This window comes from Alexandromys fortis, unplaced genomic scaffold (genome assembly GCF_014885135.2).
Source record: "Alexandromys fortis isolate MF-2015 unplaced genomic scaffold, M_Fortis_MF-2015_v1.1 scaffold_62, whole genome shotgun sequence".
Taxonomy (NCBI): Eukaryota; Metazoa; Chordata; class Mammalia; order Rodentia; family Cricetidae; genus Alexandromys; species Alexandromys fortis.
In genome coordinates, this window is record NW_026067942.1 from 6119245 (window position 1) to 6132610 (window position 13366).

General features: G+C 50.7%; 1 protein-coding gene across 6 annotated transcripts in view; it reads right to left on the reverse strand.

The window, feature by feature from the left end:
* Positions 1 to 13366, reverse strand: part of Vash2 (vasohibin 2) — a 33660-nt gene that overhangs the window by 17112 nt on the left and 3182 nt on the right. For all 6 annotated transcript variants that reach the window (XR_007592864.1, XM_050148175.1, XM_050148174.1 and 3 more), the window contains exons 3-5: positions 6962 to 7050; positions 1812 to 1868; positions 1071 to 1145 (exon numbers count right to left, since the gene is read on the reverse strand). Coding sequence is in view for 5 of the 6 variants with exons in the window: in XM_050148175.1 (XP_050004132.1) it covers positions 1071 to 1145; positions 1812 to 1868; positions 6962 to 7050 (221 nt within the window). In the remaining variant the exon portion in view is untranslated. The remainder of the gene's footprint in view (positions 1 to 1070; positions 1146 to 1811; positions 1869 to 6961; positions 7051 to 13366) is intronic.

Sequence of the window (13366 nt, forward strand, 5' to 3'; positions counted from 1 at the left end):
AGGGATCCACAGAGCTATGGCCTAGACACCTGCAGGCCCCTCCCCTCAGCCTTCCCTGCTTCTCTGTCGCAGTGCAGGCCTTCACAGATACGGTACACTCCCGTCACTCGATTCTTCACACGCGTCTTCTCTGTCTCTGGCCTAATGGGAAGCCTGTGTTAGCTGATTCCCTGTCAGCTCCTATGTCTGGCTGGTTTCCCGTCCCGTACACTCTATCTCCTGGCAGCTCTGGAAACTACCTCGCCCAACCCGGTCCTGCTGCCAAGGTCATGGTCCAAGTCTCACCATTCCCTCCTGCAAGACCAAAAAGAGCTCTGTCGGTCCAGTCCAGCTGCCTCCACTGTCCCGTCTTTCTGGAAGCTACTCTAAATGGAACACCCAGGCTTGAGACCACGTCAGCCTTCAGCTTCAGAAGATTGAAAGCCACTTAGCGCTGCACTCAAGAAGCCAACAGCCTTCACCTGGCCACGGTCCTCTCGGCCAATTACCCCACGGGCTCCAGCAGTTCTCTGGCTCTCACCTGGTTCTGTTCAGTTGCCACCGCCATCAGTCAGGGTCATCACAGAGTTTCTGGATGGAATTCCTCCCACGGGAAAAGAGCCAAGACTGTGGTGCAAATGATAATGCACAAGAGACCAGCACGAGCCCAGCCCCTGCGCCCAGTGGGTTCCCATGACACACCGGAGCACCTGCTCTTCTCTGCAGTCCGTTCTCACACTTCTCATAGTGATGGATTTAGATAATGGCCCTCTAGGCCTTGCTTTAACTCCATTTCGGTGTTTAACTCTTACAACAGTGTCAGGAGAGAGCAGGAGAGAGCCGCACATGTACAATTTGAACCTGAATTCTCCTTGTGACCGCTGAATCTACAGTCACTGGCCCGACTGCTCCACAGAGAACAGGTAGGATGAACGCCGGCCCAAGGAGCCAAGCATCGATTTAGTTCAACTCCAGCCAAGTCAAACTGAGAGAAGTATCACTGGTGTCTGACCTTTTTCTATAAGGACATCAAAGACACAACTAACTCCAGAACAGGGTCACAGAGGTACCACACAAAGCTTAAAGGATACATGCCCAGAATGACTGCCTCAAGGCATTTGATAGGCAAGGATTCTCGGGTCATCTCTTTCGCCGTTTCCATTAACCTGTGGGACAGAACACAACAGAAGATCTCAGGACTTAGGCATTTATGCAGTGATGGTCCGTCAGTTCATCAGTCTGTCAGTATGCCTGTCTCCTCACTAGGCACCATGCAGAAATTTAAATAGAAAAGGAACAACTCAATTCCCCGGGATGACCCCTAAACACACGTGCACTTGACAGAACTAAGATCCTCAAGTCCACAGGCTCCTCCCAGTTACCTCAGAGAGGGCCGTGTTATATCTCACAACATCCTCCCAGTCTGGAGGCGGGGCCTTAAAGGACAAGTAAGACAAGCCTCCTGAGTGAGTTTTCAGGCCTATGCCATCCTGAAAGTGAGTCTCGTCTGTGTTTTTTGAGTTAGGGTCTCACTATGTAGCCCTGCTGGCCCAGAACTTGGTATGCCCAGGCCAGTCTCAAACCCAGAGATCCACTTGCCTTCCACGTGCTGGGATTAAAGATGTGGGTAGCACACCTGGCCCGAGAGTCAGTCCTGATCACCCAATTTAGCCGCCAAGAGCGGCTAGTCCTCAGCTCCACCCACAGTCTGGCCCTGGGGCACCTCCACCTCCACCCCCTGCAGACTAGAAGAATCCAGGGTCCTAGGAGACTGGACAGAGTTTGGGAGAGGGCGCTGGTGGCTCTCCCACAGGAGAGAACGCAGCACTTACCCGCTCAGAGGTCTCATTTTCCTGATTTCAAAGAACTGGGTCCCTGTGTGATTGTATCTGTGCGAAACATGTAAAGGCAAAGTGACGAACGTTCCGAAGCCCTGGTCACCCAGCGGAGAGCCACACTGACTCCCATTTCTCAAGGGGATAAGGGAGAAGTCGCTTTTCTAGCCAGTGGCCAGGGGACCAACAGCCTGGTGACTCCTCACCACGTAGCCCTGGAAACCTAATTTCTTCTCCTTTTCTTCTTCCCCTTTTATTTGAAAGATTTTATTTATTTATTTATTTTATGTATATGAGTACTCTATCTGCATGTATGACTTTATGCCAGAAGAGGGCATCAGATCCTACTACAGATGGCTGTGAGCCACCATGTGGTTGCTAGGAATTGGACTCAGGACCCTCTGGAAGAGAAGCCAGTGCTCTTAACCGCTGACCATCTCTCCAGCCAAAAATCTAATTTCTAACTGAGCCTAGATGCACTTTTGATAGTACCTCATTTTAGTCTGCCCTGTGTCCCAGTTACTTGACCACATGTCTAAATCATATGCTAGACTAGAAGCCCTTGAGAGTTGGGATCATTCTTTTATTATCTTTGGATCACCCATAAAGCCTAGAAGAAGCTCAGCATACACAGGTTTAGCAAACGTTATTAAATGGGAATAAGTAAATGAACTGATTGATGAGTGAGCAGCTCAGTGGATAAACAAGTGAAAAGACAGAAAGGAAAGAGAAAGTAGATGCACAGAAGGACAAATGGAAGGTGAGATGGATAGAAGAAGAGGACAATGGATGGACAGATGGACAGGTGGATGATGGAAGTAAGGTAAACCGGTGTATAGGGAGGTGGATGGGAGAATGAGTGGAAAGATGGATGGATGATGGGTGTATGGATGGGTGGATGATGGGTGGATGGATGGGTGGGTGGGTGGATGATGGGTGGATAATGGGTGGATGGATGGGTGGATGATGGGTGGATGGATGATGGGTGGATGGATGGGGGGATGGATGGGTGGATGATGGGTGGATGGATGGGTGGATGGATGGGTGGATGGATGGGTGGATGGATGGATGGATGATGGGTGGATGGATGGGTGGATGATGGGTGGATGGATGGATGGATGATGGGTGGATGATGGGTGGATGGATAGGTGGATGATGGGTGGATGGATGGGTGGATGGATGGGTGGATGGATGGGTGGATGATGGGTGGATGGATGGGGGGATGATGGGTGGATGGATGGGGGGATGGATGGGTGGATGATGGGTGGGTGGATGGGTGGGTGGATGGGTGGGTGGGTGGATGAGTGGATAGGTGGATACAAGGATGTATATATGGTTTACATATGTATGTATGGGATGACTGATGTATCAGTGTATGGAAGAAAAGATGGAAGAGTGGATGGATGGCAGCAAGACTTTTCAACAGCACAAAGAACTTAAGAACACATCACTTATTTCACACCAACACTTGACACCACTAATCTAATCAGATGGCAACTACTTTCCACAACCTGATTCTGACTGACTGCCCAGTTCTCTGGAGCTAGCAAACATGCACCACCAAATACCCCCTCATGTCATGCTTTCTGAGACACAATTTTGAATTTATTTTTTTTTTAGTTTAACTTAATTTATATGTTTTACTCATTTGCTTCAAACAAAAAAACCTGTTTGTAAACTGTGTTCTGGGGGGATGCAGACGAAGAGCGACTTTGCTCTCCCAGAGCTGCCGTATCCAGTGGGCTGTGTAGGACTCACTCACTATGTGTCCCAGTGACGCAAGCGGCTTGGAGGGTGGGCCCACCTCACACTGCCCAGACGAAGGGCACAGATAAAGAGCCTTTGGCTCAAAAGGAGAATTCAGTCGTAGACCATAGCTCATGACTTCCTGCCCCACTTCTGACTGCTGGATTGTGCTATGGGATCATGTTCTTGTACATTGTAAAGATTTGTCACTCGTGTTGGTTTAATAAAACAGACTGGCCAATAGGCAGGCAGGAAGTACAGGCATGGTGACCAGACTACGAGAATTCTGGGAAGAGGAAAGGCAGAGATGCATTCGTTAGCCAGACGCAAAGGAGCAAGATAAGAATGCCTTACTGAGGAAAGGCACCAAGTCACAGGGCTAAACATAGATACGAATTATGGGTTAATTTAAGCTGTCACAGCTAGTTATTAATAAGCCTGAGCAACAGGCAAAACAGTTTATAATTAATATAAGCCCCTGTGTGTTTATTTGTGACTGAATGGCTGTGGGACGGGGCAGGACAGAAACTTCTGTCTACAGGATTGGAAACAACACTGTCAGGACCAGGGGTGATATGAACTAGTGCACCTTAGGAGCGGCTGACCTGGGCCATGTTCATGACAGTATAGGCTGGCCTGGCATTTCTAAAATAAGATATTAAAAATTCTTAGGGGTAAAAGAAAAAACAAGGGGCTCTTATTGTGAAGTGGTACTTTTTTACTCTATCAAAGATTTTGCTCAAACAGTACTCAAACAAATGTTCCCAGTACATTTAAAGTAGAATTCAGTTTTAAAAAGTAAGATTAATCCATAATTAAGTAATAGGAAATTGTATGGCCATCTTCTCTAAGTTCCTTGTGGTTGGTAGCTGAGCTTCTGGAAGTTTCTCTCTAGCCTTTCCTGTGCCTTTGCATAGAGCTCCTGGGCAGGCTTCCCGTGTCTCGCAAAGCGACGGGCTCCCTTTCCAAATACACACAAAGGCCAGCACAGCCACTCACTGTTCCAGGAGAAGGCAGGGCTGGGTCCATCAAAACACCATTGTCATCCGAGCACATGTATAGTTAGGTATGTGTTGTGGAATATTCCTTTACACTGTGCGAAGATATTTCACTGTGATTGGTTTAATAAAAAGCTAAATGACCAATAGTTAGGCAGAACTTTGGGGGCAGAGAGAGCACAGGGGAGAAGGGTGGCGTGGCAAGTAGACACCAGGATTCAGAGGAAGCAGGATAGGCAGTACAGAATATAGCTAATATAGCCACAAGGCAGAAAGTAAATAAAAATCAGTTAATTTAAGTTATAAGAGCTAGTTAGAAACAGACTTAAACTCTTGGCCAAGCTTTCATAATGAATAAGAAGTCTCCACGTCATTATTTGGGAGCTGGCTGGCAGGACAGAAAAATCCACCTACAGGTATATGGCCCTAGGCAGTCCCCAGATCCTGCCACCTGTGTCGAGGTCAAGCAGTCATGGTGTGGGATGTCCTTCTGTACTCTGTGAATATGTGTTGCTTTTATTGGTTGAAGAACAAAGGTGCTTTAGCCTATGGCAGGGCAGAATGTAGCTGGGCGGGAAATCCAACCAGAGACACAGGGAGAAAGAAGGAGAGAGACACCAGCAGACACTGGAGGAGTGAGATGCATTGCTGGTAAGCCACGGGTCACGTGGTGAGATATATATATATATATATATTGTTTAAATTAACAAGTGGGTTAATTTAAACGTAAGAACTAGCCAGTAATAAGCCGAGCCATCTTGGGCTGACGAGGGAGGGGGAGTTGATTGGGGGAGGGGGAGGGAAAGGGGAGGCAGCGGTGGGGAAGAGACAGAAATCTTTAATAAATAAATAAATTAATTAAAAAAACCCTATACATGAAAATAAAAACTGCACAAAACAAAACAAAAAAGCCAAGCCATCGGCCAAACAATTATAATTAATATTAAGCCTCTGAATGAGTATTTTATAAGTGGCTGTAGGACTGGCAGGTGGGGCAGAAAAGACTCCAGCTACACAGTCAGGCACCCAAGGAACTAGACACCAGGTCAGAAATAGAGGGTTTCTATTCTTCCTCCCTGGATCATGGCCCCAAAGGCCTGATGACCTGGTCCCCTATTCTCCCTTGTACTTTCCACTGTCTACTCTGTGGTCAGTAATCTTGGATAATGGCCATCATTAATGGGTCAGAGGAAAAGCAAAAAGAGGACCCTTCAAGAGCAATGATGAGGATGAAGCCAGGTATGTGTGACAACTTTTCTATCAGTGGGAGAAAATGATATGCAAAACACATGCAAATTTGTCCCTCGTGATGCAGCTCAGCCAGGCTCATCCTCCTTGGGAAGGCCTCGTCCTAGATAGAAGCGAGAGCTGCTGTAACTTCAGGTCACCTGGAGCGTTCGGTGATGAAGTAAGTGACCACTGAAAAAGGACAGCTCTTCGGGCCTGAGTCCATGCCCCTCAACCACCACCGACAATCCATGTAGGGTCTTAGTTTGGAGGTCAGCAGAAATCCCCAATAACCTTGGTAGGGTCTGGGGCTGCCAGTCTCTCTCTGGAGGGAGCCACAGTCTCCTGAGGAGGAGTCAGGACTCCATGAGAAAGGTGCCGCATAGGAAGGCGATGACCTATGAAGCGGAAACTGAGATGCTAATCAAGTAATCTATTGGGGTGTACTGCATCCCTGGAAGGTATGGGTGTCTGATCCCTTCAGGAGAGGTACCATCATTCTCTCCTATGGCAGAGGCTTCCTGCTTCCTCAAGTCCTCTCAGCCTCAGGGTTGGGGAGGAGCCAGCAGAAAGCAAGCTGACATGCCAGGGGCCTCTCTGCAGAGTCAACCAGAAGTACCACCTCCTGAAAAGCACACTGAAGCCGGCTCCCCATCAGACTCCTGAGCCTAATAAAATACTAGAAGCGATCATTAAATTTGTATCGACATGCAAAAATCCATATCAATGTAAAATACTTGAGACTAGTAGTTGCTTTTTAGTTTAAAAGTAAGTCAGTGATCTACCCTTTAATCCTGTCATTTCTGGGGGGAAAAGGAGAAGGAAAGATAGGAAAAGAAAGGAACAAAGACAATCAAGAAGTGGAAAAAACAGAAGGAATGGAAAGAAGAGGGGGTGCCAGGGAAGGCAGAGGAAAAGGCAGGGAAGCAGAAAAGGAGAAGTCACGAGCTCACCGTGGATCAACCTTACTGCTGTTTGAGGGACAAGCCCTGGTCATTCTGGTCACTGCATGACGTACTCTGCTAGCCTGAGTGCTGCAAGCTCTCTCCCAAGGGTCCAACATCTTCCAGCCTACCAGAGCTCTGGCAAACCAGCTGGTGACAGACATGCCACTGAGCTTGCGATCACCATGCCCATCCCTTGTCCAGGGTGCTCAGCCCCTGGCTGAAAGGATACTGTAGTGTCTTCATGTAATTCTGGATGGCCTGGAGCCAGTCTGGAATCGTCATGGACAGCCTGTAGTTTGGGACCTGGGGAATTGAAGGCTACAGAGAGAAAGAGAGGGGGCTCCTGTTATTGAGTCGCTTGGGGGCACAGCTCCTAGAGCAGGGCATGGGGCTGGACTCAAGGGAGAGCGGCCCCTGCGAGCACACATCTGGTGTTGTCACCAGCAGCCACGGCCCGTCCCCCACGGCATCTCCCTCCTAAGATAGCTGTCCACCATTGAAGGGCCCTTTAGGCCCCCTCCAAACATATGCCACTCTGTCATGGCTCTTATGGCCCTCCTGACGTCGAGTGAACAGAGTTTGCCTTCTCTATGGGGACATTGCCTTCTTGAGGCCAAGGACCATGTCCTGTGGAACATCCCAGAGACTGACCCAGGACACTCATTCTTAAATTTTTAGCACGTGGTCCTTTTTGCAGCCTGGCTAACAGTGACCCCATTACGTGTGCTCCCCTCTTAAGCCTCGTGGACACAGGACATGAGACAAATGGCTCCCAAGATAAATAACTACAGAAGAATGGGTGTCAGCCATGTGTACCACTTCTCCACACTACACACCTCCCATGCCCACTGCTTCCCTCCCTGAGCCTTTACTCCAAGCACAAGATTAAGGAAGGCCCTCGGCTTGCCCAAGTTGACTCTCCCCAGGTAAGTGCTGTGCCCCTGCCTCACGAGGCACCCTCATGGCAGCCCCGCCTACTCTCCTCCCCCAAGTGCCTACAGTCAGCACTAAACCCAACCACTCCCGACACCAGGTCACCAGCCAGACAGGAACACATTACGCTTGTTTATCTCCACTGACTCCTCGTCCTTGTCTCCATGTCTGTGGTGGGCTTTGTCATTGGTGACTAAGGACCTTGGTCCCTATGAATGCAGGAGTAAGGGAGGAGTCTCCTCTAGGCATTAGCTTCTCCAAAGATGTAGAACTGGTAAAAGGAAAGATTAGTCTCATCCTTGGAGAAAACAGGGCCAGCTCTGCAAGTGGAAGGGGAAGCTGCTAGTGAAACAGCTGATAGAATGCGGCCAGCCTAGCTGGGCCGCAGAGCCAGGCACAGTGGGAGATGGGTACGGAGCGTTAGTCATGGGGTGGCCCACGCCGAGCATGGGGTGGCCCACGCCGAGCATGGGGTGGCCCACGCCGAGCATGGGGTGGCCCACCCTGAGCATGGGGTGGCCCACGCCGAGCATGGGGTGGCCCACGCCGAGCATGGGGTGGCCCACCCTGAGCATGGGGTAGCCCACTCTTCCCCCACTTGTGCACCATTTCCGCAGACATTCCCTGCCGATCGTCTGTGCCTCTACTCAACCTTGGCTCTGAGGCATCCTAAATCCACAGAAACTGTCCCCTCAGCTGGAAGGGAAGCAGCCACACTTGGTATATCCCAGCCAAGGGGCTGTGCGCATGAGCATGAGCCCAGTCCTGTGGACACACACGCACACAGGCCAACTGTGAGCATGAACCCAGCCCTGTGGACACATACACAGCCCAAATGTGAGCATGAGCCCAGCCCTGTGGACACGCACACACACAAGTCCAACTGTGAGCATGAGCCCGGCCCTGTGGACACACACACAGACCCAACTGTGAACATAAGCCCAGCCCTGTGGACACGCACACACACAGGCCCAACTGTGAACATGAGCCCGGCCCTGTGGACATGCACACACACAGGCCCAACTGTGAACACGAGCCTGGCCCTGTGGACATGCATGCAGGCCCAACTGTGAGCATGAGCCTGGCCCTGTGGACACGCATACACACAGGCCCCACTGTGAGCATGAGCCCGGCCCTGTGGACACGCACACAGGCCCCACTGTTCTACAAGCCACGTTTTCCCTCCAACTTCAGCTCGAACTCCCTGTCTGGGAGAGTCACTTTGGAGAGAAAAAGGTTCCAATTTGAACATTTGTTCCCATGACTCGATTTGACACCCCCCCCCCACATCACACACACTCACACATAAACAGTTTTTCACACACAAACTCACACGTGAATTCTCTGTCCAACCAACATTAGCAAGTGTTGAGACTTCCTTGTTTTTTCGCAGTGACGCCCACACGTCTACCAAGCCTACATAACAACAAACCAGAGGTTTCAAAGAGGTGGGAAGAGAAGGGAGGCTGAAGAACAGGCCCCACCCCCACCCAGCAACTCCATGTTGTAAGTGCTAGGCCAGGTCCAGAGCAGGAAGGGAGACAGATCCTGTCCAGACACGTCAGGATGTGAGGGACGTGAGAGACCGAGTCCCCACACTTGGCTCAGGGTCCATTTTGGGAGCTGACCACAGAGTTATTTCCACCTTTCCCCCACCCCATGGAACCCATAGATCAGGGTGTGAAGCAGGACTCCAAAGGCAGCTGGGCCTCAGAATAGCAGCCAACGGCGCCCAAGGGATTTAGGAAAACAGCTGCAGTCACCTCAGCGGGCTGTGGCCACATTTGCTCCCAAGGAGGACAAATGCAAGCGTCCCCCATGTGGGCTAGAGCAGGGTTGTGGTCAGGAGAGCCAAGATGCTCTGTGGAGAATACTGTCAGCTGCTCTTCACACCCTGAAGTCAGGTGAGCTGCGGGGGGGGGGGGGGCTCAGCCTGGGGCAACTTTGGCAGCACCTTAGGCAGTCAGTGCTCCGGCTGGATTGAATATAAACCAGAAGGGCCCCTGAGGTATAATGACGAATGCACACAACGCTCTCTCTCTTACCAGCTGGAGGCCTTGGTCCAGGACGGGACCCCTACAGCCTCCGCTTGCAGGCAGGTAAAATAACAACACTGCCTCATCTACCCTGGGAGTTTATACAAAGGCAGCAGGGACTGGGCTATACATGGTACATACAGGGGGAGAGCCGTGTCGTTATCCATCAGTGATGTGTTCTCCGGAACTGGATTAAAGAGGCTCAGAATGAGCATGGATCCTAGTTCCTAGGCATACAGCCCTGAGGTTTTGCTTCCTGACGATGTCTTTCTACTCAATAGGAGATAAGAACATCCACTCCATTGCCAGGCTCCACATGCTGACGAGGAGGTGGTGCCCTTAACTCATGGAGACTTCATAAAGTGACAGAGCACATTAGGCTCCAAGAAAAAGTGGGCCAGCTCGGTGCCTGTGGATGGGTAGAACGGATAAGCAAAACTCCATCCTGACACAGGGAGATGCTAATCGGCTTTCAAAGGTAGGCACGTGTTGGGGACACCCCGAAATGTGGGCGAACCCTGAAGCAAGCCAACCTCAAAACAGCCAATGCTGGGCCATGGTGACAGCTCAGCAGGACGTCTGCCTTTGCCACCAACCCTGAGTCTAATCCCCAAAACCACACAGTGGGGAAGCAACCCGCGCCTGTCTGACAGCTCTAAAGGAAAAATTCTATGTAATTCTTCATGCGTGAAGTTCCTAGAGTGGTCAGCTTCATGGATGAAGTGGGGAGTAAGCATTGGGCGGGCATTATTGGGTGTGGCTAAGTTTGAGAAGGAAGTGAAAGGCTTTGGAGGTGCAGGCGGTGATGGAACCATGACCACGTACGTGTTCTTTCAGTCACAGAACTTTCTATCATCCGGACAAAGTTCCTGAGATGACCAGCTTATAGAGAACAAAGGTTGATTGTTTTTCTTACGGTTTCAGAGGTTTCAGGTCACAGTCACTTGTACCTATAGCTTTTGGACCCATAGCGCACCCTCAGAGGGAGCATGTGGTGGAGAAGGTCCGGTCACCTCAGGGAATCCAAGAAACGAGAGGGGAAGGCTCAGGGGGTTGTTGTCTTCATGGCTGTCCCAGCAGCGGTTATGCTGCAAGAGCCGCCACTGAGGGAATTCCGTCCCCTCACGAACCTACTCTTTCAAAGCTACAAAGGGATCATAACTAAATCTCTGTCCCTCTAAAGAACTCAAGACACGAAGAGTTGAGGTGGACGTTTGCTCCTCGGAGTCTGGACAGCAGGAAGTGTACCTCCTCTCTGCTGGTGTCTCTCCAGAAGCCCTCCTGCTTCTCCTCGAGCCTCCTTAAAACCCTTCTCCGCCTGGCCCCTTCCTACCACCTCCTGTCAGCTAGCTGCTGACCCAACCTCCTGACTACAGGGGAATTTCACTTCATCTAACACATCTTTGCATCATTAAACAAATATTCCAGAGTGTAAACAAAAGTAACCCACCTTAAACTAATATTCTACAGTAGGGGGTCATTGTCCCAATTCTAGGGCACACTCCCTAATGACCTAAATCCTTCCTATGAGGCCTCACCTGCTAACAGCATCCCAGGCTGGGGGCCAAGCCTTCGACAGGTGGGCCTTTGGGACGGTCAGAATCCAAACAGCAGCGGCCATACACTTCAAGGCAGGTAATGTATCATGGACTTCACCACAATAAACAAATAAGGTCACAAAAAGTGGTTTACTAAAGGAGAAATGCAAACAGTGGCCCCCTGGGAAAGGCTAAGTTCACTAATGACACAAACTAAAGCCCTGTGAAGTGTCATCCTCCATCTTTCCCTGCCGGTCACCACGCTCTGAAAGGCAGCCGAGGGCTGGTGAGGAAGCCCAGGGAAGTTTGAAGGATGTGGAGAAAGAGGCTGTGGGGTAAGCAGGGAAGAATAAGGAGAGAGACAGAGAAGACTCTGGCGGTCTGCCTCTCCTCTTCCTTCTCGCCAAACAAGAACACTGACAGACGGCAAGAGGGAGGCCTGCAGGTGGGCACAGGTGTGTAACTGGCAGGACCATGAAGAAGGGAAGGGGAAGCCAGGCCTGGAGCCAAGGAGGCAGCAAGAAGCCCCAACTCGAGCAACCTTGGACAAGAACAAGGAGAAACCAAAGAGTTTCTTTTACTGCACAGGGGGCAGGACCCTCCTGGGAACCGGGAGGAGTAGCATGGAGCAGTCAGAATGCCAGGATGGCCCCGAGCTCCTGCATCAAAGGGTACAGTCTGGGATCTGGGCAGAGGTCCTGGGTCACACCTAGGGAAGATGCAGACGGTTCTGAATCCAGGCCACAGAACGAAGGGCGCACCCTGAGAGCACAGGGTTCAGGGGCAGAGCCTGCAGGAGTCTCCAGTGCCTGCTCACACTTTAGAGCTCCCCTCTAATGTGAATTCCTTCCAAATTTAGAATCACCACGAAAATGACATACACACACAGAGGCCGCCAGAAACCAAGTCGCTTTTCTGACTGAGCCGCCCTGGGGTCTGGTCTCAGCAGTTGGGCTCTGGGTACCAGGACGCATGAGAGCCAGACCGAGAAGGGCCAGTTGCTCCGTGGCACCTGTCACCCTCTATCACTCTCTGTCCATTCTGTGTAACTCCAATGACTCCATCTTTTCTTAAATTACCTCAGCAAAAGCCTGGATTGGACCTAGTCAGGTGTTCACTTGGGCTCAGCAGCCACAGGTGGAGAAGGAGGAAGTCACAGTGGAGAGAGGCTCTCAAGTGAAAACTGCCCGCCCCATCCTCTCCCACCCCTGCTCCAGGGGGAGATACCCGGGCCTTCAGGCGGAACTTACAGTCCCTAACAGAACGTCCTGTAGCTGAAGGGCAAGGTACTATCTTGCCTCAGTTCACAGTCTATGGATAAAGTAGTCAGTCTTGCCCAACTTCAGCACCATCCCACACCCACCTCTGGTGCAAATGCCCTACAGTACGGCATTGCCTGGCTAAGGAGGAAAACTTGGCCCTGGGAAGGACTGCCAAGCTCTGGCGTTGGAGAGGAATGGCTTCTGACAGAGCCGCTTGAGACTTCCATGGCTGTGCCCGGGGAAGAACTAGGGTTTGGAGGACATTGAAGGCAGGAGCCAGGGCTGAGGATGGAGAACCAGCTATTAGACTAGAGCTGCAGGAGCCAAGGGCCAGCCTCAAATAGTGAATCTGAGACTAATTCAGGCTACGTAAGCCTCTCAAAAAAACAAATAGGCAATGTAGTAAAGTGAAATCTTACGTTCTTATTCAAGTTTAAAGACCCATTTGTCACCAGGGGTGGTGGGACATGCCTATGAGCCCAGATACAACCAAGACCCTGTCAAAGAACGGGGAGGAGGCTGAGACGGCTGGGGTGAAGAACATTGGGCTCGGTTGTCAGCTCACAACTCTAACACCAGTTCTAGGGGATCAAATCCTTTCTTCTGACCTGTGAGGGCACTCATGCACACGGTGCACAGACACACATGCCGGCGAAACACCCATACACAGAAAATCAAACTTTAAAAGTTAAAAAAATAGCGAGGTGGTGGTGGTGCATGCCTTTAATCCTAGCACTTAGGAGGCAGAGGCAAGCGGATCTCTGTGAGTTTGAGGCCAGCCTGGACTACAGAGTGAGTGCCAGGACAGCCAGGGCTACACAGAAAAACCCTGTCTCAAAAAAAAAAAAAAAAAAAAAAAAAAAAA